Source organism: Ostreococcus lucimarinus, chromosome 1 (assembly GCF_000092065.1).
Source record: "Ostreococcus lucimarinus CCE9901 chromosome 1, complete sequence".
Taxonomy (NCBI): domain Eukaryota; kingdom Viridiplantae; phylum Chlorophyta; class Mamiellophyceae; order Mamiellales; family Bathycoccaceae; genus Ostreococcus; species Ostreococcus sp. 'lucimarinus'.
Window position 1 is genome coordinate 61,098 of NC_009355.1, and position 23,500 is coordinate 84,597.

Sequence of the window (23,500 nt, forward strand, 5' to 3'; positions counted from 1 at the left end):
GCGCGCGAGGCGCGCGACGCGTCCATCGGCGCGCGCGTCGCGTCGCGCATCTCGGATCTCGACGCCAGGACGTCGCGCGGTGTCTCGTCCGCGTCGAGTGTCAACGGACTCGGTTTGTTTAGTGTTGCGACGCCGCACGCGCCGCGGACGCGCGCGATGTCGCCGAGCAAGCTCAGGGTGAACACGCAGCGTCTACATCGCGCGTATTCGAGCGGAGATTTAGGCCGCCGGCCGAAATTCGCCACCAACGTCGCGGTGCTGCTGCTGACAAACGTCGGGCTTTTGTCATTCTTCTTGGGCGGCGTGTACTTTGTGCTGTCGGGATGGGACCAAACCGCGACGCTGTGCGTCGTCGGGTACGTGTGCTGTGGTTTGGCGTTGGCGATACCGTCGATGACATTCTCGAAGTCGTTGGATGACGAGAAGGTGGCGTGCGATGACGATGAGGCCAAGCGCGACGAAGACTCGAGGGTGTTGTACCGCGTCTTCGCGGGCGTGCTCAACGTCGCGGGTTTAATTTTAGGAATTCTCGGGTCGTTACTGTACAGTCCTGGATTTTGTAAGTGGGCAACGAGTGGGCGATTCGATCCGTACGTGAATGATGCTGATTTCGAGACGTTGACCGATCGAGCGAACGTGATTTGGGCGATTTCATTTCTGCTGTTCCCAATCGGCAGCGGGCTCTTCTTGTACGACAGAAAACGGACGTTGGAAAAGAGAGCTGCGTTGAAGCAGCGCCGCGCGCCTGGATATTTTTCGCAAGAGCTGTATTTATACACGTGGATTGAGATCGCGCTCGTCGTATTCGCCGTCGGCGGCATGCTGTTTTGCTTTGACGACAACGAAGGCCTCCTCGTGGGCTCGCTCGTCCTCTTTTTTATAGGAGGCGGGATCAAGGCTGGTTTGATGTTCCACGAATTGAGGATGTTCTTTGGTGGCACGTGCGATGCAATGCGTGAGGATCGCGACTCCGACGATTCAGACGAGCGATCGCCGCTGATTGGGGATAGGGATAACATGTCGGACACGTCGTCCTTGCTCGGCGACGCCTGATTTATTTAAGAGCTAGAGTATCCATTAGACGACTTGAAGTAAGATTCTAGTACGATTTAGGCTACAAACGGACGACTATTCTTGTTTCGAGCCGTCAGCACCTCGACCCCATCGGACGTGATGAGCAGCGTGTGCTCGTACTGCGCGCTTCGCGCTCCGTTCGTCGTCACCGCCGTCCATCCATCCGGCCAGTGCACGACTTTGTGCGACGATGACTCGTTAAACATGGGCTCGATCGTGAACGTCATTCCTTCCTTCATCACACCGATCGCCTTATTGCGAGCGTAGTGTGGAACGTTCGGGGCGCAGTGGAAAAGCTGGCCGATGCCGTGCCCGCAAAAGTCCTTCACGCTCGCGTATCCGCCTCGGGAAGCTTCCTCGGCGATGATTTCGCCAAGGTCTCTGAATCGTCGACCGGGTCGGCAGTACGCGATGGCCTTTTCCAGGGCTTTGCGCGTGCAGTCCATGAGCTTCTGCGCCGCTTTCGACTTGGCTCCGCCCTTGCCGACGTAATACGTTTCATTCAAATCGCCGTGGTATCCGTTCAGGCGAACCGTGATGTCCAAATTGACGATGTCGCCGTCCTCGAGAGGGCGCGCGTCGGGAATGCCGTGACACACGACCTCGTTCACGGATGTGCACAGCGACTTTGGAAAACCCATGTAGTTGAGCGGCGACGGATACGCGCCGTTTCCAACCGTCACCGCGTGACATATACGATCGAGCTCCTCCGTCGTGACGCCGGGCTCGAGCGCCCACGCCACTGTATCCATCACGTGTCGCGCCAAAGAACACGCCGCGCGCATCGCCTGTCGAGCCTCATGCGGCTTTACCTCTACGGTGCTTTGGAATCGTGACCCAAACTCCTCTTCCGGCCATCCAGAACTGGCGTAATCGGGAGGATTCAACCCGCTCGGGTACGATCGTTTCGCGGTCGTCTTTCGCGGTCGTAGCTTCCCCGTCCACGCGAACGTGGGCATCTTCCCTGACCTCGAGCTTCGCTTCGCGCCCGCGCTTTGCACGTGAAACGTAAAATCATTTTTGTCCCCGTCCCACCAATCCATCGTTTTTCGCACTTCATCCAACGTTCGCCACTTCCCCGCCCGCGCCGCCTCGAGTCGAGCCGCCGTCTCCCTCGCGCGCGCGTCCTCGTTTCCACCCGCCGTCTCCGCGACCTCCCTCGACGCCTCGACGTCCGACCCCCAGGACTCATCGCTGTCGCATCCTTCGTCGTCGCTCGAGTCCACCGCGCGGATTTCGTGCTCCGTCGTTCCGCGCAGCTCGACCGAGCCGCCGCGCGCGCTAAAGCGCGCGTCCTCGCCCTCGAACACGTGCACGAACGACACGCTCTCGTGGACGTCGGGAATCAACCGCGCGATGACGAACGAAGGTCCGGAGTCGCATCGCGCGCGCACGGTGACGCGCTTCGCGCCCTCGCGCGCGGAGAGCAGCGTCACGCCCGTGCACTCGAAGGACGTCTCGCACGCGCCGCCGAGCGTGCGGTGACGGAAATACCGCGGCGCGTCGTCGTCGACTCGAAGCGCGAACGACATGATCGAACGTCGACTCGCGGACGCGACGTTCGCGCGGCGTCCAGGCGTCGATCGAGCGCGTCGACGTTCGCGACGGCGCGGGACGCGGAGTGTCGCCTCGAACCTCTCTCTACTCACACAAAACGCTACGCTACGCGCCCGCGCGACGCCCGCGCGACGCCCCACCGTCGAACGACGCGCACCTCGTTCGTCACCGCGCCCCGTTCGAGGCGCGTCGTCACGACGTCGCCTCGCGCGTCGTCTCCGGCGCGTCGCCGTTCCACCTCGCCCACCGTTGAAAATTATACGCCTGCACGTTCGCGTTCGCCGTGTGACACGCGAGCAGGATGTGATTCCTCGGCTGCACCCTCCACGCGAACCGCATGAACAGCCCGGAGTACACCACCAGCGCGCCCGTCATCGGTCCGCTGATCATCGACTCCGGCTTCTTCGTGTCCGCCAAGCCCTGCGCCCGTCGCGCGGCGTCGCGCCGCCGTCGTCAGTCGCCGCGTCCGTCGCTTCGCGTCCGTCGCTTCGCGTCGTCGTCGTCGTCGTCGTCGTCGTCGTCGTCGTCGTCGTCGTCCCGGTCGTCGTCGTCGTCCCGGTCGTCGTCGTCGTCCCGGTCGTCGTTCGACGCGCGTCGTCCGTCGTCGTCCGACGCGCGTCGCGCCGTCGTCCGATGCGCGGCGACGGACGCACCGCGAGCACGAACCCCCAGTTCGCGACGGGCCCCCAGAAGTGGGTCGTCCTCGGCCCCGTGGGGCTGTTGATGAAGGCGCGCACGCTCATGGCGCGGCACTGTGCGGCGATGCCGACGCCGGCGAACGACCGCGACGTCGTGCGCGTGCGCGCGACGCCGCGCTCGAGCGGGTGCGACGTCGTCCGGTGGAGCGCGTGCGGAGACATCGCGTGCGCGGCGCGGCGCGGCGCGGTGGTCGCGGTGCGCGCGACGCGACGCTCGAGACGGAACGCGAACGAAGCGAATCGACCAAAGACTGACGACGCGCGCCGACGACGACGACGCGCAGCGGGATGGATTCGACGCGACGGAGCCGGGGATGGAGTGCGCGACGTTCGATGCGTCGCGCGAGGGAAACGCGCGAGCGTCGGAGGCGCTGAGACACGGATTGGAGGCGGCGAAGAGCGCGCGGCGGTTGGACGCGAGCGGGACGACGACGCACCGGTTCGGGGAGACGCGCGCGGGAGGAAACGATGGCGCGAACGCGGAGAAAAGCGCGCGGGCGCTCGATTGGTCCGCGGTGGGGGCGATGGGGTGCGGCGAACGGTGCGCGCTGGCGATGTGCGCGACGGATGGGACGTGCGAGGCGTTCGCGCCGCCGGAGACGGAGGCGACGAGCGCGTGGAGGCGAGCGGTTCGTTTGAGCGACGCGTGGGGCGACGCGTGCGCGAGCGATGGGTACGCGCGAGCGCGCGATGACGTCGTGGGCGTCGTCGCCGAGGTAGGGCTAGAGGTGAAGCGGGATGAGGATTGTTTCGAGCGCGCGGCGGAAGTCGCCGCGAGACGCGCCGCTGAAGACGCGAGCGGCTCGGATGCGAAGCGAGTGAAGGAAGAAGATCCGAAACCGATGGATTCGACGACGGTCGACGGCGACGAAATTTACGTATACGGCGCGCTTCGTCAGGGCGTGGGCGTGGAAGTGTCTTCTAGCGCGGACGTGGCGCCAGAGCTTTGGCGCGTCGGCTCCGTCGTTTCGGCAAACTTCAACGCCGCGCCGCGAGCGCGCGTAGAATACGACGACGACAAGGTGCGCGGGGAGTTTTTAGTATGGGCAAATGAAGACGTCTGGGGGAGTGGTGTCGCAACGATTCCCGCGCAGGATCGATTCGCCGTGCGCAAGGTGCGACCGACGAGGATGACGTGCGTCGCGCGGCCGGTTCCGCCTCGCGACGATGTGCGAGCGAGCGATTTACGCGCCGGCGAAATCATCGAGGTCATGCACGAAATTCCGTCCACATGGCGGTTAGCGCAGGTGATCAAGGTTGGGAAGGACGTCACGGTGAAGTTTAGTCTCGCGAAAAATTCCGCCGAAGCGCTCGTGCCCGTGAGCGCGTGTCGTCGTCGGCGAACGTGGACCGGCGTTCGCGGCGGATGGATCGCCGCGAAGGACGACGTACGCTTACCGCTGCGCGCATTCGAGTACGAAAAGAATGACGAGACGGCGATGGGAGGCGATGAAGTCGAAATGGTCGATACACCGCAGGTTGCCATAGGCGACGACGCAAAGCAAACGCGCGTGGCGATGGATGAGTTTTTTCGTTTGCGAACTTCGGAAAAGACGTATAACGGATCCGCGAAATTTGACGACGAAGACGCTCGCTTGTGCGAACGGATTTTCGACTCGGTGGGTTTATCGACACGCGCGCGACGCGACGCAAAGGTGGAAATACGTAAGCTCTTGACGACGACTCCTGAGGTCGACCCCGGGTTTGAACTGCCGAAATCATCGAAGACGCACGTGCACGTGCAGTTGACGTACGACGACGCTCCGATGCTCAAAGCCGAGCTTTTGCAGTTCATGTCTTGCGCGTGGATGGCGATACCGTGCGCCGATGGTGCCACGCTAACGTACCATCACATGCTCGCGTGCGGTACAAAAAGTGGCCATGTCGTCATTTTTCTCGTCGGCGACGACGCGACGGTGCGCATCGTCGCGACGCGGCGAGTCGCGGCAAAAGCCTGGATCACGAGTTTGGCGTGCAGTAAAGATGATTCAACGAAAGAAATCACGCTTTTCATCGGATGCAGCGACGGCGCGATCGTACGCGCCACAGGTGACGTCACCGCCGCGCAAATCGCGCTGGCGCGCACCCCAGTCGTCGACGAATGCGACTTGTTTGCGACGTTCGCCGTGCTCGATCCCGCCGACGGCTGTGCGGTGACGTGCATGTCTGCTTCTGGCGGCTGTCTCATCGCGGGTAAGACGAATGGTGACATCTTCGCGTGCGATTTCAGGCGACCGAATAGAGCGCGGAAACGCCGTGTGTCGCTCGAACCAATCGCCGGCGCGTGCTGGTCGCGCGACGCCGCCACCGGCGCCTCGCTCGCGCACGTCGTGAGCGGCGCCACCCATCTCATCCTCGACGTTTTTCACGACAGCCGAGACGACGCGAACGCGGTTTTCATCGCCACTCGCGCCGACCTTCCCTCGCAGTCCAGCGTCGGCGATCGTCGCAAGCGCGTCGACGCCGTCCGCGCCGTGGAAGCTTCCTTCGGCGCCGCCGCGTCGCCCGCCGCCGATGCCGTCGCTCGATGCGACGCCTACGTTCGCGTCGACGCTCTTCGCACGAAGGACAGTTTTTTTGAAGCGAAATTCTGGCGAGGCGAAATCGTGCGCACGCGCGGCGGCGCGGCGGCGTAGCGAATGTTAGACACTCGGCGCTCTGTAGAGAAACAGAAATGTTCCACCGCACACGCCCGCGCGCGCGCGCCGCGACCGCGCGCGATGCCGCGCGAAAACGACGACGTCAACACCGCCGACGCCTCGCCGAGCGCGGCCGCGTTCTTCGCCGACGACGAGCGCTACGTCCCGCGCGCGGCGTTGCTTCGCGCGTCACGAATTGGCGAGCGTTTGCGCGCCACGTGGAGCGCGCGGCGCATCGCGGGCGACGCCGCGCCCGAAACCATCGTCGTCGTCACCTCCGGTGGCACCACCGCGCCGCTGGAGCGGGCGCAGGTGCGGTGCGTGGATAATTTCAGCAGCGGCGCGCGCGGGGCGAGGTTGGTGGAGGAACTGTTGCGAAGAGGCGACTGCGACGTGGTGATGCTGCAGCGCGAGGGATCGTGCGCGCCGCACGAGCGCATGGTGAATGAATCACTGGTGAATGATTCGCGCGCGCGCGAAATTGGGCGCGCGCCGCACGCGTTGGATGCGTTTGAGATGGTGAAAGATGGCGCCGCCGACGAATTTCTGGGCGCGACGCGCATTCGCGCTCGGGACGCGGGCGGGACGAATAGTTGTGGTGTGTTGACTCAAGCGCTTCGTGGTGTCGAGGCAGAGTCCGAGAGGTTGATCGTGGTGCGATTTAAGACGTTATATGAGTATTTAACTTCGCTTAAGGCGACGTGCGAGGCGGTCGGGGACGAGGCGAAGGCGCGCGGCGGACGCGCCGTCGTCGTCCTCGCGGCGGCGGTGAGCGATTTTTACGTTCCGTGGTGCGATTTACCCGAACATAAGATTCAAAGCTCGGCGCACAGTGCGGCTGGGTTAGAGCTGACGCTGAAACCGGTGCCCAAGATGCTCGGGATGATCAAACACGAGTGGTGTCCCGAGGCTTTCGCCGTAGGCTTCAAGCTCGAAACCGACGTCGATTTACTCGCCGACAAGGCGCGCAAATCCCTCGAACGCTACCGTCTGGACGCCGTCGTCGCCAACGAGCTCACGACACGTTACGACTACGTCACCGTATTCGCCGCCGACGGTTCGTCCAAGAAACTCGAGCGCGACCCGAATCCGCGACCGCCGACTTTGGGTCTCGGCTACGGCGCCGCGTCGCTCGACGGTCAAATCGTCGACGAACTCTTGCGTTTAGCCACCGCGCGACATCCGTAAAACGACGTCCACGGCGCGTTTCAAACATTCCGGTCACGCGTCGTTCCATCCTTCCGCTCGATCGCCGTCATCGACCCCCATCGTCGCTCGCTCGCCTCGCCGCTCGCCGCGCCGCGTCCGCACAAACCGTCGCCCGTTCGCGACGATCGCGATGACCGCGTCGAGCATGGACGTCGACGCCGACGCGTCGACCAAAGAAAACGTCGAACCGAGCGACGCGAACGCGCGTCGCGCGGACGTCGCGCACCGGGTACGCGTCGTCGACGGTGCACGCGACGCGACGTCGCGTCGTCGAGATCGATCGCGACGCGCGGCGCGTCGTCGTCGAACGCTTTTCGATCGAGCGCGCGCGATGACGGCGGACTGACGACGCGTTCGACGGACACAGCTCGCGGGATGCGTGCGCGACGTGCAGAAATCGGTAGAGGCGAAGGGCGAGGCGAGATTCGTCGCGAGAGCGCTGCGAGAGGTGCGAGACGGCGACGCGCGAGGCGAGGCGAGGCGAAGACGCGAGGCGGACGCGGAAGAAACGACCGAGCGATGACTGACGGTGCGCGCGCGCGCGGTGGATGACGTAGACGGCGATGGTGCGACGAGAGCTCACGAGCGAGAACGTGCGCGCGTTCGTGGGCGCGGTTTTGCCGGAGGAGAGCGCGGCGCGAGCGGCGCTCTTGGCTCGATGCGAGACCAAAGCGGCGGGAAGACAGACGAGAGGGAAGAGCGCGGGGACGAAGGGCAAGGGCGGCGAAAGCGATGATGCGGTGGTAGACTTAAGCGACGTTGCGCCGTGTGCGCTTCCAGAGGCGGAGGTGTACGCGTACTTGGTAGTTTTGATGCACTTGATTGACGGCGAGCGAGGCGAGGACGCGCTCGAGTGCGCGCGAGAGGCGGTCGATAGAATCAAGCAGTTTAACCGTCGATCGATGGATGTGCTCGCGGCGAGAGTGTACTTTTACTACTCACTCGCGTACGAGAGATTTGGATCGCTCGAAGACGCGCGCGCGACGCTTCTGGCGCTGTATCGGACGTCGGCGCTGCGCCTGGACGAAATCGGCCAAGAAACTTTGGTCAACTTGCTGTTGCGCAACTACTTGCACTACAACCTTTACGACCACGCGGAAAAGCTTCGATCGAGGGTGACGCTGCCGCAATCGCGATCGATTCAACAGCAGTGCCGTTACGCGTACTACCTCGGTCGCATTCGCGCCGTGCAGTTGGAATACAGCGAGGCGAAGGAGTACCTGACGCAGGCGTACCAAAAAGCGCCGACGGGGGCGAAGGGGTTCCGTCTCGAGCTGTTGAAGTGGATCACCATCGTTCGAATGCTTTTGGGAGAGATTCCCGAGCGAAAGGAGCTGACTCAGCCGGAGATGCGCGCGGCCTTGGCACCGTATTTCGATCTCGTCCAGGCGGTGCGCATGGGCGACTTGACCGCGTTTCAACGCGCGGCGGAGACGCACGGGACGACGTTTACCGAAGACAAGTTGTCCAACTTGATCAACCGCTTGCGCGCGAATGTCATTCGAACCGGGCTCACGCGTATTAACACTGCGTACTCCAAGATTTCCCTCGCCGACGTGGCCGAGAAGCTCGGTTTGCCGAGCGTGGAGGACGCGGAATCCGTCGTCGCGAAGGCGATTCGCGACGGCAACGTCGACGCCGTCATCGATCATTCGGCCAAGGTGATGTATAGTAAGGAGACCACAGACGTCTACAGCACGCAAGAACCGCAAAGTGCGTTCCACGTGCGCATCGCGTTTTGCTTGGACACGCACAACGAAGCCGTCAAGGCGATGCGTTACCCGCCCAAGGAGAAGGCGAAAACCGCCGACGCGCTCGCGTCGCGCGGCGTCGACAACGACGCCTCAGGATTAGATCTCGCGGATTTCGACGACGACTACGACGATATGGACTTCTTCTAGACTCTCTAACGATTTAATTACCAACACCGACGCGCGACGTGCGAAAAAACGCCCTCACTTCCGTCCCTTCTTCCCCTTCTTGCCGGAGCGCGCCTTCTCCGCTTTCTTCCCCTGCCCCGGCGCCGGCCCCGCCGCGCCCGCCACCTGCTTCAGGTATTCCTCGAACACCCTGTGTTGCGTCATAAACCTCGGATTCGTCCCCGGCTTCCCGTTTTCTCCTCGCTCCGGGTGCGCCTTGACCGCCGCCGCGATCGCCCGCAGCAGCTTCCCTCGCGTGTTCAGTTCCTCCCTCACGAAGCTCCCGTCGTCTCGCTTCCACTCCACGCGCACGCGTCCGCGGCACCAAAAATCTCTCGAGTACGCCTTATCCTCCAGCTCGCACCGCATCCCGAGCGCGCGCTCGCACGCGTCCGCCACCTCGAGCGCGTGCGGGTGCTCGACCGCGTCCTCGCGCGCGATGCGCCGTCCCTTCGCCACCGACCGCGCGGCGTCGATGTACGGCGGGTACACGACGACGCGCTCGTCGTGCTTCCAGATCATCGGCGCCTTGCTCGCCATGGCGTCGCGCGCGGGCGTTCGGAGCGCGCCGCACTGTGCGGCCGGGACGCCGACCGGATGGCGCCCGCGTCGCGCGCGAGCCGTCGATGACGCGCGCGTCCGACGCGCCGGACGCGTCGGCGCCTCGGCGCTCGCGCGCGGACGACGCCGTCGCCGGCGTCGTCGCCGGCGCGGCGTGCGTCGCGGCGGGACATCCGTTCGACACGGTGAAAGTGTTCGTGCAAAAGAACCGCGGACACACGACTGGAAGCGCCATCGCGGCGCTGTACCGCGCGCGAGGCGCGCGAGGACTGTACGCGGGCGTCGCGGCGCCCCTGGTCGGGGCGTCGCTCGAGACGGGGGCGAACTACGCGTGCTTTCACGAGGCGCGCGAGGCGGCGCTCGCGGGCGCGAGCGGCGCGGGCGCGGGCGCGCGGTTGGCGGCGAGCGCGTTCGCGGGCGCCCTCGCGGGAGGGCTCATGACCCCATTTCTGACGCCGTTCGAGCTGGTGAAGTGTCGAGCGCAGGTCGGGGACGGAGGCGGGAGCGCGCGGGCGGTGGCGCTCGACGTCTGGCGAACGCGCGGCGCGCTCGGATTGTTTCGCGGCGTCTCGCACACCGCGGCGCGCGAGATTCCGTCGGGAGCGGTGTATTTCGCGACGTATGAGATTTTCCGAACGATTTTCCCGCGCGCGCGCGGCGCGAGCGACGTCGGCGGCGACGTGACGCGCGCCGCGTTCGAGACGCGAGACGCGCGGGGCTTGCTCGTCGAGGCGCTCGCCGCGGCTTCGTGTGGCGGCGCCGCGGGCGTCGTCACCTGGCTCATCGTCCTTCCGTTGGATAACGCGAAGACTATTTACCAGTGCGAGCGTCCCGGCGGCGCGCGCGACTTACCGCCGCTGGCGCTCCTTCGCGCTTTGGTCGCCGAGCGCGGCGTCTCCGGGCTCTGGCGCGGCGCCGCGCCCGTCGTCGCGCGCGCGTTTCCCGCCAACGCCGCGCAGTGGCTCGCGTGGGAGTTCGCGTCTCGCGCTCTGCGCGCCGACCGGCTCGAGCGCTCGTAGCTCGCTCGCAGTTCCGATCGTCGCGCCGGATCGGGCGCCCGTCCTCGTCGCGCGCGCCGACCGCCGACTTTCGTCGGGGGAACTTAAATCGCCAATTCATCATTCGCCGCACACGTCGACGCCATGTCCGCGCCCTCGCCCGCGCGCGACGCCGACGACGCGCGCTCGCCCGTCGCCGTGACGCCCGAACCGACGACGACGTCGCGCGACGCCGCCGCCGACGACGCCGACGACGCGCGCGCGCGAACGCCGACGACGCTCGCGGCGAGTTTCGACGCGATGACGCTGCGCGATCGCACGAACGACGCGACGACGAGGGAAACGAAACACGCGCGCGCGTCGTCGCTCGGCGGGAAGAGGTGCGCGATCGATCGCGACGGGACACGACGACGCGCGATGATTGATGATTGATGATGAATGATGAATGATGAATGAATGATTCGTCGACGACGCGCGCGGCGACTGACGACGACGCGCGAACGCCGGACAGATTCCACTCGCCCACGGACAGCGCGCTGAGCCCGGCGTCGAAATTCGTCGCGCGCAAGGCGCACCACGCGACGATCGCGATCGCGGATAAATCGCGCGCGGCGCCGCGTCCGGGCGTCGAAAACGCGAGCGAGGCGCCGCCGCGGTCGCGCTTCGCGCCCTCGTGATCGAACCGCCGCGACGGGCGCGGTCATTCTTTCCGACGCGTCGATCGATCGATCCGCGCGTCTTGTACATCACACGCACATTATCTTTTCACGAGATCGCGTGATCGCGCCGTCGTCGTCCCGCGCGTCGGCGCCGCGCGCGTCCTCGCGTCTTCGCGTCTCGTCCGCGTCGACGCCGCGGGTTCGCTGTTTCCCCCGACGCGTTTCGATGGCGCCAGTCGATCGCGCGCGGCGCGTCGACGGCGAGCGTTCGGCGGACGCGCGCGCGGCGCGAACGCGAACGCGAACGCGAACGTCGAACGACGTCGACGTCGATCGCGACGTCGATCGCGACGCCGCGTCGCGCGCATTCGTTCAACGCGCGCGTGCATTCATTCATTCGACGCGCGCGTTGAATTCATTGAATTCATCGCGAACGCGAACGCGACGCGATGCCGTACCTGGGCGGCGCGGTGGCGGCGAACGTGAACGACGACGACGCGCTGGACGCGCGCCTGCACGCGAACGTCGCGATGCGACACGGCGGGGCGAGCCCGCTGAGGGTGGTGAAGTGCGTCGGCGAAGCGAAGCGCGCGAAGCGAAGGAAATCGAGCGAACGAAAGCGCGAAGCGACGCGACGACGCGAAGGGCGCGCGCGAGGTGACTGACGAGCGCACGTCGCGCGCGGTGTCGCAGGTTTCGAAGCGATCGGCGAGGGATGCGAGCGAGAGGGCTGTGGACCAAGGTGCGAGTGGTGGTGATTCTCAATCAATTGCTCGGACGCGTGCGGCGGGGCGAGAAGTTTGAAAAGCTGCACGATAAGGATAAGCTTCTGATCGAGTTCGTGGGGGTGACGGGGAGGGATATTAGGGATGAGATTCGCCGCGTGCAGGAAAAGTTTAGCGCGCCGACGAAGAGAAAGACGCTGTTGGCTTTGACGCTCAGGCAAAAGGTTTATCTCGCGCTCACGGAGCCGTCGTCGGGAAGGCTGGCCTTGTCGATCAGTGCGTTGATGTTTACGTTGATTTTCGTGTCGATCAGCTCTTTCATCGCGAGTACAATGCCGGAGCACTCGGGGAAGGCGAGTTTGGACATCATAGAGATGGTGTGTCAGCTGATCTTTTCTCTCGAGTACGCGCTGAAGATATGTTGCGCGCCAAAGCGGTGGATGGCGGTGAAGGACCCGCTCAACTTGATCGACCTGGCGTCCATTATTCCGTGGTACGCCGAGATAGCGATTTCAGGCTTGCAATTTGGTTACGAGGGAGCGGAAAGCTCATCGTCGACATCCAGTGCGCGAGTTTTGCGAATCTTTAGACTGTTTCGCGTCATCAAGGTGTTCCGACTCGGTAGTCGGGCGAAGAAAATCCAAGTGGTCTTGATCGCCGTGCAAGACAGCGCGGACATGTTCGTCGTGCTAGGGTTTCTACTTGCTTTAGGACTGGTGATGTTCAGTGCGTTGATATACTTTGCCGAAAACGGACAAAGCCCGCCGACGAACGCGTGGGACGCCAACGAAGGCGACGAGTTTGATTCCATTCCGAGCGCGTTTTGGTGGTGCATGGTTACTTTGATGACCGTGGGCTACGGTGATGCCGTGCCGACGACGATTTGGGGTAAATCTGTCGCGGCGATCACGATGTTAGGTTCCGTGGTGATCACCGCGCTCCCGATTTCTGTCATCGGCGCCAACTTCACGCAGCAGTGGCTCGCGTTCAAGGCGAAGGAGCATCGCAAAGTTGTCAGGCTGAACATCAAAGATCATTCAGAGCTGCTGCTCAAAGAGATGTACGCATACTCACAAGTGGTCAGCGCTTTGAGCGATCACATCAGCGCGATTCAGAACGCCATCATCCGCGAAGTTGGCGTCGTTCGCAAATTGCTCGACGACGTTCTGCAGATGGCGCCAACGTCTTCACAGGAGGAGGTCACGATACTTGCTCGCACGGTGGATTATCGTTTCAGCAAAATAGAAGACATGAAGGAGGAGCTAGAAGAATTAGTTGAGACTTATGACCTGGTGTCACACACGGAGTTTTCAGTTTCACTGCAAGAACTTAAGGCGATCGGGAACAAGATGCGAAAACTGGAGGAAACGGGCAGCTTGTTGGACGATGATGTAGAAACATTGGTGCAATCCACGTCGGCATTGCGCTCGCAGCTTGCCCGCGTGAAAGAAATTTTGGATCACACGCGAAGCAACACTCCGATGACCAAGGCCGCGGAATTAGCGAGTGAGCCCGCACGGAGCGGGCTCTAGTCTAGGAAAGCGAGCGTGAGTGGCGTCGCCAGATGGTCCGCGAGTTGAGAGATTGTGATGATTATCTACTACTTATAGCTAAAAACGTGCGCCGATATCCACGCATGGACTAAGCCTAGGAAGAGGTCGCGTCGGCGTCTGCGAGATCGACCAAACCTAAGAAGTGTTCGCTTCCTCTCAGTAGCGGCGCGTCGACGAGTCTCATCGTAAATTTCATGGGACGCTTCTTCGTGTCGACATCCACCATCTTCAACCTACCGCAATAGACGTACTCGCACCCTTCCATGCGACAAAAAAGATGTAAAGGCCAGTCTACGTATTTTGGTGCCGCTTCTTCGCCGTTCTCTGCGCGTGTCATGGCGTCTTCCACGCTCTCCTCTTCTAGCGTCGACGTCTTCATAATCGACTTGATGACGGGTGAATCCTCATCTTGTCTCGGTTGCGCGAACCACGTGATTCGCGACCCCGCGCGAGTGAAGACGTTATCATACGCGTTTCCGTGCTTGTCTCCGACGTTCACGTATAGCGCGACGCAATTTTTCCATTCTTGTATTCCACTCATCTTGGAAAATTTTGGATTGCTCACCGGACTCAACGCGTGAACTACCGCCGCCTTCAACGCCCCCCGGTCGCTCTCAGGTGGATGGATCGGTTCACCTAGATAATTTGCGTACACATCCCAGAGATTTGCGTTCAACGCACGCAGGGAGTTCGCGCTCGGCGCCTCGCGTTTGCTCGAAGAGAAATATTTCTTCGTCGTCGCACTCGAGGACGTTTGCGTCATCTTCGCGCGCTTGCGCGCCGAAACACCGTCGCCGAGATCATCGTTGACGTCGAAGGTCGTGTAAACCGGGGCTGGGAGCCGACGGACGCGCCCTGAGCGACGTAAATCAGCCTCGTTTGTGGGTTGCTTGGGACGAGGGCCGCGAGGCTTTGCCGGCGTCGGGCGCTCGGCGTGGAGCGCGGCGTGCGCGGGATTTGACGCGATCAGACGCTCGAGGATAGATTTATTGCGCGCGATGCGCGCCTCGCGCTGACGCTCGAATTCGTTCATCGCGCGCGTGCGTATGTTGTTGCTGGCGCTCTCTCACAGTGACAACGCCCTACGGGCTAGAGATATTTTGGTTGACCAAAATATTTTGGTTGACGCGGCCTAAGCCGCGGGCGTCGGAAGCGCGACGCAAGAGAGCATGCCGAATCGATCACCGTAGATATATCTGTTTCGAGATACTTCAATCACGGAGCACAGCGCGCTAGTGGAGCGCTTCAGAGGTGGCGCGCACATTGCGACAGGCGACCAGCTCGAGCGGCGTCCTTGTAGACGCGCTGTGGAGAGGTTCCAGCACGCAAATGAACAGTCTGTAGATGCTGAGAGTAATGGCTTCATCTCCATGTCTCTGACTCCCTTACCGGAGCTTCCCGCATTCACAGAATTCGTCCGTTTCGGTCTTCCACTCCCCTCGGTCGTCAGGCACGTCACCGCTCCGACGTGCGCTCGAGACTTGCTCACGCAGCGCCACGCCTGACGAACATCGTTCACGAGTTCGCCCCCGGACCAAAGGCACAGCTCGCCGTCGCTGGAACCAGATGCGATTATACCCACGGGCTCACGACCACGAGTTTCGTCCTGAAGTACGCAGAGCGAGGTGACGTCACCCAAGTGCCCGCTCAGACGAATGTCGCCCCCGGTGTCGCCATCGAGACGCAACACTCGCACTAAACCGTCCGCACCCGCGCTGGCGGTAGAGTCTGACCCTCGCAAAGGTGCCAAATACGTCACTCTGCCTTGATGCGCGTGTGCCAGCGACACTGGCCCTGCTGTGGCGTAACGAGGATCCCAAGCGCGCACCACGCCCGCGGCATCGCCAGTGAGAATGCTGCCGACGGCACCGCCGCGCGCGTCGCGAGTGGCAAAGGCAGTGACGCCACCAACGTGGCCTTTAATCACGCTCACTGCACGCGTTGCATCGCTTTGTCTAGCGTCCCAGAGTTTCACGGTGCCATCGTTTCCCGCCGATGCGGTGAGCGGCGCAGACGATATTACTTGATTCACCACCGGAGACACGAAGGATACGGTTTCTCCTCTGTGCGCGTCCGGAACGATGGATATACGCGTGCCCGTCACCGAATCCCACGTCTCAATCACCCCATCACGGCGACCGCAGAACGCATGCGCGCTACGCGGTATAAACGTCAGCGCAGAGAGCGGTGATGCGTGAATTTGCGGACTGTGCGAACGCGTCGTGACGCCTGAATCCGGAGCGAAGAAAGCGACGTCACCTCGGCCACTTCCAAGAGCCACCAAGGACGAGACAACACCAGACTGCACAGTCATCGCCGTAATGGCTGATCGATCCCATATCTGTGCTTCAATAACGTCCGAAGGACAACAATCTTGCACGGGTGCGTACGAATGTAAGGCTCTGTCGTTTGCGCCAAAGTGGAATGCGCTCGATTGTCGCAACTTTTCCACCCAAGACTCGAATGAAATCGTGGAGTACGCCGACGCCGACAGAGCTCTGCCAACACTAACGTCGACTTCAACGGAACACATTTTCTCAAAATCAAATCTCACCATGACTTCGTTCAATAACGCAGAGGATTGGTCCGAAGTCAGTCCGACGAGGGCAAAGCACCGAACCAGATCACTTGTCCTGGTTTCGGCGTCGGTACCGTGTAACCATGCGACGTCTGTATTGACGGCAAATAAACCGCACCAAAGATTGACAGCATCCCATCGTGCGGCTCCCTTTAACCAAAGCGTGCGGGTATTCGAAGGCTGATAAGTGCGTACGATGCGGATGGCGTGCGCCAGCGACGTGGCATCGCCGGCAGCATCGGCGCGCAGAACGGCTGCGCTGATCGCGATTGAAACAATATTGAAACGCCTGGTACCGGAGATCAAATGCCTTTTGACACCAGTGAGAAGAGCGATGTAGTTGAGAGTTGCGGCGTGCTCCGCCAAGGCGGCCGCCACGACGTCGTCGTGATTGGTGAAAATTGGATACACGAGCGCCGTCGCCTCGTCGACGTCGTCATCGTCATTGGATGGCTGCAAATCTTGCGGGACCTCGACCGTATCGATCGCCTCATCGTCGTCAAGCACATCCAAATCATCACGGTGCGAACGGATGTAGTCAGCCAATGATGCCGCATCTTTCTTTGTCAGCGTGTTGTAATACCAGTCAAAGTTGACCGCCTTGTCAGCGTTCTCGGCGACTTGTATCGCTTTTGCTAGGGCGCGTTCTTCGGGCAACGCGTCGGACCCCATTCGACGTCGCACTCTATCTTTTAACCATCCCCATGTTGCTCGCTTTAGCGTCGAATTGGTTGACGATCGAGCATCTCGGACGGGAACATCGTTGAATTTGTCGACGTTTTCGCCGCCGAGCGAAGGAGAAGAGTCCATAAACTTTGCCTCGATCTTTTGATAAATCGAAAGCGAGCGCATAGACTTTGCGCTTTGCTGGGCGTCATCGAAATTCGAAATATGAAGACGCGGTATCAAAAGCGAGTCCGTCGACCGAGACTCGATAGAAGCGGGTAAAACCAACGAGTCGCCTGTCAGCTGTGTCGAACGAAATTTCGCGCGTCTCTTCCTGCCGATGTCTCCTGCTACAGATTTTCCAAGCCTGGACAGCGACGAAGCGTCGTCTAGCAAGGACAAGAACGCATTTGTTTCCAAAATCTGATCCGTGAACGCACCGCGCCAACGACTGATTTCGTGCCTATAATCGTGTTTCTTGAGTTGCGCCGCCCCGCTGGCGTCCTGCACGACGTAACGATGAAGAGAATCGAGCTGAAGTAACTCGTACCAAAAATCGGTGAAAACCGCAGTCACACGCATGTTGACGTCCGCATCCCAGTTGACGAACATGCTCGCATCGAGCTCGTCCGTATCAACGATACCAGGCTTGATTATCTTTCGCACGCGTTCGATGAAATCTCGCAACATGCTCTCTTGAGGCAGGAGAATTTGCTCGCCGCCGTCTCGCATCGATCCCGTGTCTAAATCTACCACCGTAACACCCTCGAGCGCGCGTTCATCCACGTCGACGTCGTGCGTGGCTCCCATGATAAACGGCATGGGCGCATCCAAGTAATCAACCATTGAAATCGGCAAGCAGGGAATGTACACGTGTCTCCACACGAGCGGATGCGCGAGCCCGCTCAGGGCTTCGGCGCACTTGACCAACAAGCTCACCTGCTTGCTTCGCAACAGCAACCGACGCTCGCACGCGATCGCCGCGACACACTTGAACACAGTTCGCACGGGCAAACACCGCATCAGCGGCTCTTTACCGTCCGCAAACGCCTCGCGCGCGCCGTGATCCGCCGCCCCCCGCGGCGGCACCGTCACCAACGCGCCGCCGATTGGAAACAAAACCGCGCGATCGCGTCGCCACATCAACCTATCCACCACCATCTCCGCGATCACGGACAGAACCGGTAGGTGCCCTCGCCCTGGCTTTCTAAAGTAAGCCTCGAACACGTGCTCCAACGCCTCCATCCACGCGTCCAGGCACGGCATTCGCGACACCAAACACACGCACGCCCGCGCGCGCGTCGCCCCCGCCGTCTCCCCGCTCATCGTCCTCAGGCTCCGCTCCGGCGTCGCCGCCACGAACGACACGCACGCGACGTATATCCTATCCCCGTTTTCATCCGTCAGTATCGTCGGGTACCGAGTCGGATGTTCGTCGTCCGCGCGTTCGTCGTCGCCGTACGCGTCGACGCCTCGCGGCAGCGCCAGCGTCGCCAACTGCGCCGGGTACCGCGCGCTCGCCCGCGGGCACTCATCGAGCACGCCGGCGTGATACACCGTCCGCGTCCACTCGCGCGCGTCCGCCGTCGCCGCCGCCGTCGTCGCCGTCGCCGTTCCGCTCGCGATACCGTTGCTCGACGTCCCGACCCCTCGCGCGCGCGCGCGCCGCATCGCGCGCGGGTTCGGCGGCAACCCGCACACGACGAACGCGTCCACGCACGCGCCCGTCGTCGCGCGCGCGCGCCGCGCGTCGCCGTCGCCGTCCTCGTCGCCGTCGTCGCTCGCGCGCGTCATTCGTCGACGCGTCGACGAATGACGACGCGCGCTCCGGACGACGGCGACGCGCGACGCGGTCGCTCGACGACGGGCGCGTCGTCGGACGCCTTCGTCGAGGGCGACGCGTTCGAGTACGCGCGCCGGACGACGGCGAACACGACGGGGCAGCTGACGTGGCCCGCCGCGCGCGCGCTCGCGGCGTTTCTCGACGCGAGCGACGCGCTGCGGCGCGCGCGCGAGGTGCTCGAACTCGGCAGCGGTAACGGTTGGCTCGGCCTCGCGGTGCTGCGCGCGCGCGGCGCGCGCGACGTGCGAGTGACGATGACGGAGACGACGGAAGGCGGCGCGCTGCGATGGCTCGAGGCGCGGGCGCGGGCGAACGCGGCGTGGGGACGGATCGAGGGCGACGACGGCGCGCGCGCGCGGTGTCGAGCGTTGAATTGGAACGCGTTTTCGTCCGACGCGGCGGCGAGCGACGCGGGCGACGCGGGCGACGGCGAGGAAGGCGCGAACGCGGACGCGAGGGGCTCGGCGAGGACGGAGGACGAGACGCCGCTCACGGCGGATTCGCCCGAACTCGCCGACGTCGACGTCGTGCTCGGCGCGGATTTAGTGTACGACGACGCCGGTGTCGTCGCGCTTCCGCGCGTCGTCAAGGCGTTGCTCTCGCGCGCGCGGTCGGGTGCGGTGTTTTATTACGCGCACACCAAGCACAGATACGACGGGATGGATTTGGATTTTTTCGCGAACGTCTCGGCGAACGGGTTGACGTGCGAAGAGGTTCGCCCGCGCGGCGCCCCGAGTCCACCGCCGAGCCCACCGCCGTTCGAATCGTTATTTCCCGATCAGCGCATCGCTATTTATCGCATCGCGCTCGCGTAGTTTTGTATTAGTAGTTTGTAGTCGCGAGCGCAGCCGCCGCGCGAGCGCAGCCGCCGCGCCGTCACAACATGGCGCTCGCCGCGCGCCGCGCGCCGCCGCGCGCGCTGGTCGCGCCTCGCGCGCGCGCGCGCCTCGCGCGCGCGAGCGTCCGCGCCTCGCGCGCGCCCGCGGTCGACGACGACGCGCGGTTCGGGCGGCGTCGCGACGCGCTCGCGCTCGGTGACGTCGTGGAGGTGCGTCTCGTGCGTCGACCGGGCGCGAGCGCGGGCGACGCGGCGACGGCGGTGGGAGAGATTTCAGATTTCGTGACGAACTCGAGCTTTCACGCGGACGGGATCAAGGTGCGGCTGAAGAGCGGGGAGATTGGGCGGGTGACGCGCGCGCGCTGGGACGACGAAGACGACGAAGACGAAGTCCACGAGGACGAGGACGAGTACGAGGACGAGGACGAAGACGAGGACGAGGACGCGCGTCAAACGTCATCGAGCGCGGCGACGACGTCGAACGGTGGTGAACGCGCGGGTGAGGCGCTTCGGACGGCGTACGTGTCCGGCGTCTCAAAGTCGTCGTCGGCGGCGGACGTCAAAGCGTTGGCTTCGGGATTACCGGGCGTCAAGAACGTGCGCGTGCCCGTGCGAGGAGGGTCGCACATGGGGTACATGTTCATCGAGTGCGCGGACGGCGATGGCATGCGAGGCGTGATCGAGGCTCTGCACGGACGGGAATTCCACGGCAAGGCGCTGGTCGCCGAGCGCGCGAAGGAGGATCCGAAACCGAAAAAGAAAAAGCCCAAGACCGATGCAGCGAGCGCGAAACTGAAAACGAAGAAGACAAAAACGCGCGCTGAGCTCGAGGCCGAAGCCGCGGCGCGCCGCATCCTCGACGCTCGCGCGCAAATGGAAGCCGACGCGCTCCTGGAACTCGAGCGCGCCAAACGCCGGCGAGAGCGCGAGCTCGAGGTCCGCGAGCGCGAGCTCGAGGTTCAGCGCGCGCTCGATCTCGACCGCGAACGTCGCGCAAGAAACCTTCTCGAGCGGCGCGCCGCCGCCGCTCAGGCTCGCGCCGAGCGCGCTCGAGCCGCCGCCGACGCTCGCGAATCCGCGCTCTCCGCCGCGCGCGCGCTCGGCGACGTCCGCATCGATCCGTCCTGGCGTCCTCGCGCCGACGCTCTTCGCGAAACTCTCGCCCGTTTACGCGTCGACGCCGACGATGGTCGACCCTCGCGCTCTTAGCGCCGTAGCCCTTCGTTGTAGCTTGTAGCGGTTGTAGCGGCGAGCCTTTCGCCTCGAGAGATTTCGCCAAATCATGGTCGAGCCGCGTTTTTCGCCAAGTGATGGTAAAAACGGACCTCGCGGGACGGGGTCGCCTCCCGCGCGCTCGCATCCGCCTTTTCACGACGCACGCGAGAGAAGAGTACGTCACGACCGCCGACGCGCGCGCGCGAACGCAATCGAACCATTCGCGTCGCCTCGCGCGCGCTCGTGAAGCGACGCGTGGCGCGACCGACGCACCGACCGCCGCGACGCACCGGGCCAAACCCCGAGCGCGCCGCGATCGCGCATCGCGCGTGAAACCTCTCGCGCGAGCGCGAGCGCGCGAACAAGAGACTGACGATCGACGCGCGCGTTTCGTTTTCATCATTCACAGTGTCTCATCGCAAGTTTGAACGTACGTGGCGACGCGAGGCGCGGCACGATGATCTCGGGACGCGATCGCGCAAAGCCCTAGCGGCGAAGGTGACCTCGCGCGACTCGACTCGGTGATGCGACGCGAACGATGACTGACGAAGACGTGTTGTGTGTGAAATATAGACCCGCGTTACGGTAACCTCGGTTTCTTGCCGAAGAAGCGCTCGAAGCGCAGCCGGGGTAAGGTCAAGTCGTTCCCGAAGGATGACGCGAGCAAGCCGCCGCACCTCACCGCGTTCATGGGCTTCAAGGCTGGCATGACGCACATCGTTCGCGATGTCGATAAGCCCGGCTCGAAGATGCACAAGAAGGAAACGTGCGAATCGGTGACGATCATCGAGTGCCCGGAACTCATCGTGGTTGGCCTCGTCGGTTACGTGCGCACGCCGAAGGGCTTGCGCGGGAAGAAGACGGTGTGGGCCGAACACTTGAACGATGAAGTCCGCCGTCGATTCTACAAGAACTGGTTCAAGTCCAAGAAGAAGGCGTTCACCAAGTACACGAAGAACTACACCAACGGTTCCATCGACAAGGACTTGGACGAGCTCAAGAAGTCTTGCGACGTCATTCGCGTCATCGCGCACACGCAAGTGCGCAAGGTTTCAGGCTTGAAGCAAAAGAAGGCTCACATTATGGAGATTCAAGTTAACGGTGGTGACGTCGCCGCCAAGGTTGACTTTGGCTACGCTCTCTTCGAAAAGGCTGTGCCGGTCGACACCGTGTTCCAGCAAGACGAAATGATTGATCTCATCGGCGTCACGAAGGGTAAGGGTTACGAAGGCGTCGTCACCCGTTGGGGCGTCACCCGACTTCCGCGCAAGACCCACAGAGGTTTGCGTAAGGTTGGTTGCATCGGTGCGTGGCACCCGTCGCGTGTTTCCTACACGGTTGCCCGTGCGGGTCAACACGGTTACCATCACCGTACGGAAATCAACAAGAAGGTGTACAAGATCGGCAAGGCTGGTCAAGACAGCTTCGGTGCGAGTACGTTCCACGACCCGACGGAGAAGGAAATCACCCCGATGGGTGGCTTCGCGCACTACGGTATCGTCAAGCACGACTACGTCATGATCAAGGGTGGTGTCGTCGGCCCGCGCAAGCGCTTGATCACGATGCGTCAATCTCTCTTCAAGCAAACGCGTCGCGTCGCCACGGAGAAGATTACGCTCAAGTTCATCGACACCTCGTCCAAGTTCGGTCACGGTCGCTTCCAAACCTCCGAAGAGAAGGCGAAGGTTTTCGGTACGACGAAGCAAGCGTAAGCTTCTTTGTCGTTCGCAATCGCTGGTTAGTCACGTTTGTTTTAATGTCGAAGACGCATTTTTAGCTAAACATAATAAACTCCGAGGTCCCGGTCGGCGTCTCTGCGAACGCGCTTAAGTCGTTACGGTGGCTGATTCTCGAAGATTACAAAATCTTGTTCAAGGTCTTAGTGACGGTCTCTTTCAACGCCGCGCGGTCGGGCTTGTAGAGGAGGTTCTGGTACACGAAGAAACCCGAGAAGAGGATCCCGACGAGTTCGAGAAGGTCCGGGATGAGCGGCAACGAGTCCACCGCGCGAAGCGTACCGTTCGCCGCGACGAGACCGACGAACCCGTACACACTGAGCGTCACGATCGCCGGCTTTTCATCCGACTCCTCCCACTTCTCCGAGAGCGTGTCCGTGACTTCTCTCAACTTGTCTTGCAAGTCGTCCGCCGCGGCTCTGCGCGCCACGAATCGCGCGGGTCGCGCCGCGCGAGACTTCATCGTCATTCGCGTCGTCGTCGGCGCCTTCGCCGTGATTCTCGTCGCAAGCATCGTCGTCGGCTTTATCTATCCTTCGTTCGCCATCGCGCGCGCATCGTCAGTCGTTTTTCGCCTCCATCCGCGACCGCGTCTCGCCGCAATCCAATCAATCAATCTTTCGCCCGCGCCAACGTCACGCCCGATCGATCGTCCGCATCGCGTCCACCCGCGTCGTTTTTCGCGCGTTCGCTCGCGTCGTTCGCGCGCGTCTCGCCGCGATCGTTCGCGCGTCGCGCGCGCGCGTCGCTTCTTCGTCGTCGCTCGACGCACCGCGTGGATCAGTGGCGCTCGCGCGTGTCGTCGCCATCGTATCTTTCCCGTCCGCGCGGGTCTCGCGGGGGTCGTTCGCGAGTCACGAACGGCGAAACCGGGGACTCCTCGAATTATACACACGGAACACACGCGTCGTCCGCGGTCGGTCGACCCATCGCGCGCCGCGCACCGCGACGCGCGCGCGCGCGCGATCCGCGCGCGGACGAACGGGTCGTCGCGATCGCGATCGCGCGCGCGCCGGCGTCGCGACGCGATCG

At 62.9% G+C, this 23,500-nt stretch overlaps 15 protein-coding genes across 15 annotated transcripts; 9 read left to right on the top strand and 6 right to left on the bottom strand.

Moving 5' to 3' along the window:
* Positions 1-156: 156 nt before the first annotated feature.
* On the top strand, positions 157-1,053 carry OSTLU_28646 (predicted protein; the record flags this gene model as incomplete). Its single annotated transcript, XM_001415340.1, has 1 exon — positions 157-1,053. One exon carries the CDS (start codon positions 157-159, stop codon positions 1,051-1,053), a length of 897 nt encoding a protein of 298 aa, XP_001415377.1.
* An 86-nt stretch (positions 1,054-1,139) lies between these two features.
* On the bottom strand, positions 1,140-2,057 carry OSTLU_4466 (predicted protein; the record flags this gene model as incomplete). The annotated part of the gene is made up of 1 exon (XM_001415688.1): positions 1,140-2,057. A coding segment is annotated over one exon (918 nt), but the record flags the coding sequence as incomplete, so codon positions are not given.
* A 766-nt stretch (positions 2,058-2,823) lies between these two features.
* On the bottom strand, positions 2,824-3,374 carry OSTLU_39972 (predicted protein; the record flags this gene model as incomplete). The annotated part of the gene is made up of 2 exons (XM_001415689.1): positions 2,824-3,051; positions 3,285-3,374. 2 exons carry the CDS (start codon positions 3,372-3,374, stop codon positions 2,824-2,826), a joined length of 318 nt encoding a protein of 105 aa, XP_001415726.1.
* Positions 3,375-3,643: 269 nt separating this feature from the next.
* Positions 3,644-5,965, top strand: OSTLU_92053 (predicted protein; the record flags this gene model as incomplete). Its single annotated transcript, XM_001415341.1, has 1 exon — positions 3,644-5,965. One exon carries the CDS (start codon positions 3,644-3,646, stop codon positions 5,963-5,965), a length of 2,322 nt encoding a protein of 773 aa, XP_001415378.1.
* A 264-nt stretch (positions 5,966-6,229) lies between these two features.
* On the top strand, positions 6,230-7,030 carry OSTLU_6578 (predicted protein; the record flags this gene model as incomplete). Its single annotated transcript, XM_001415342.1, has 2 exons — positions 6,230-6,468; positions 6,613-7,030. Coding segments are annotated over 2 exons (657 nt in total), but the record flags the coding sequence as incomplete, so codon positions are not given.
* Positions 7,031-7,740: 710 nt separating this feature from the next.
* OSTLU_39898 (predicted protein) lies at positions 7,741-9,078 on the top strand (the record flags this gene model as incomplete). Its single annotated transcript, XM_001415343.1, has 1 exon — positions 7,741-9,078. One exon carries the CDS (start codon positions 7,741-7,743, stop codon positions 9,076-9,078), a length of 1,338 nt encoding a protein of 445 aa, XP_001415380.1.
* A 201-nt stretch (positions 9,079-9,279) lies between these two features.
* OSTLU_10601 (predicted protein) lies at positions 9,280-9,594 on the bottom strand (the record flags this gene model as incomplete). The annotated part of the gene is made up of 1 exon (XM_001415690.1): positions 9,280-9,594. A coding segment is annotated over one exon (315 nt), but the record flags the coding sequence as incomplete, so codon positions are not given.
* Positions 9,595-9,722: 128 nt separating this feature from the next.
* Positions 9,723-10,676, top strand: OSTLU_92055 (MC family transporter: carnitine/acylcarnitine; the record flags this gene model as incomplete). The annotated part of the gene is made up of 1 exon (XM_001415344.1): positions 9,723-10,676. The coding sequence occupies one exon, from the start codon at positions 9,723-9,725 to the stop codon at positions 10,674-10,676; it is 954 nt and encodes a 317-aa protein (XP_001415381.1).
* Positions 10,677-12,029: 1,353 nt separating this feature from the next.
* OSTLU_86010 (VIC family transporter: potassium ion channel subfamily B VIC) lies at positions 12,030-13,571 on the top strand (the record flags this gene model as incomplete). Its single annotated transcript, XM_001415345.1, has 1 exon — positions 12,030-13,571. One exon carries the CDS (start codon positions 12,030-12,032, stop codon positions 13,569-13,571), a length of 1,542 nt encoding a protein of 513 aa, XP_001415382.1.
* Positions 13,572-13,686: 115 nt separating this feature from the next.
* On the bottom strand, positions 13,687-14,625 carry OSTLU_92056 (predicted protein; the record flags this gene model as incomplete). The annotated part of the gene is made up of 1 exon (XM_001415691.1): positions 13,687-14,625. One exon carries the CDS (start codon positions 14,623-14,625, stop codon positions 13,687-13,689), a length of 939 nt encoding a protein of 312 aa, XP_001415728.1.
* Positions 14,626-14,724: 99 nt separating this feature from the next.
* OSTLU_86011 (predicted protein) lies at positions 14,725-18,630 on the bottom strand (the record flags this gene model as incomplete). The annotated part of the gene is made up of 1 exon (XM_001415692.1): positions 14,725-18,630. The coding sequence occupies one exon, from the start codon at positions 18,628-18,630 to the stop codon at positions 14,725-14,727; it is 3,906 nt and encodes a 1,301-aa protein (XP_001415729.1).
* An 18-nt stretch (positions 18,631-18,648) lies between these two features.
* On the top strand, positions 18,649-19,494 carry OSTLU_28656 (predicted protein; the record flags this gene model as incomplete). The annotated part of the gene is made up of 1 exon (XM_001415346.1): positions 18,649-19,494. The coding sequence occupies one exon, from the start codon at positions 18,649-18,651 to the stop codon at positions 19,492-19,494; it is 846 nt and encodes a 281-aa protein (XP_001415383.1).
* A 68-nt stretch (positions 19,495-19,562) lies between these two features.
* OSTLU_13577 (predicted protein) lies at positions 19,563-20,726 on the top strand (the record flags this gene model as incomplete). Its single annotated transcript, XM_001415347.1, has 1 exon — positions 19,563-20,726. The coding sequence occupies one exon, from the start codon at positions 19,563-19,565 to the stop codon at positions 20,724-20,726; it is 1,164 nt and encodes a 387-aa protein (XP_001415384.1).
* Positions 20,727-20,895: 169 nt separating this feature from the next.
* Positions 20,896-22,501, top strand: RPL3 (Ribosomal protein L3, component of cytosolic 80S ribosome and 60S large subunit). Its single transcript, XM_001415348.1, has 3 exons — positions 20,896-20,907; positions 21,142-21,162; positions 21,306-22,501. Coding segments are annotated over exons 1-3 (1,161 nt in total). The 5' UTR covers positions 20,896-20,906; the 3' UTR covers positions 22,445-22,501.
* Positions 22,502-22,589: 88 nt separating this feature from the next.
* OSTLU_8449 (predicted protein) lies at positions 22,590-22,862 on the bottom strand (the record flags this gene model as incomplete). The annotated part of the gene is made up of 1 exon (XM_001415693.2): positions 22,590-22,862. A coding segment is annotated over one exon (273 nt), but the record flags the coding sequence as incomplete, so codon positions are not given.
* Positions 22,863-23,500: the final 638 nt, after the last annotated feature.

Excerpts from the sequence above, each read along its gene's own strand:
- RPL3 (XM_001415348.1), top strand. Across the intron at positions 21,163-21,305 it reads GTCTCATCGCAAGTTTGAAC|ACCCGCGTTACGGTAACCTC; the intron begins GTACGTGGCGAC and ends TGTGAAATATAG.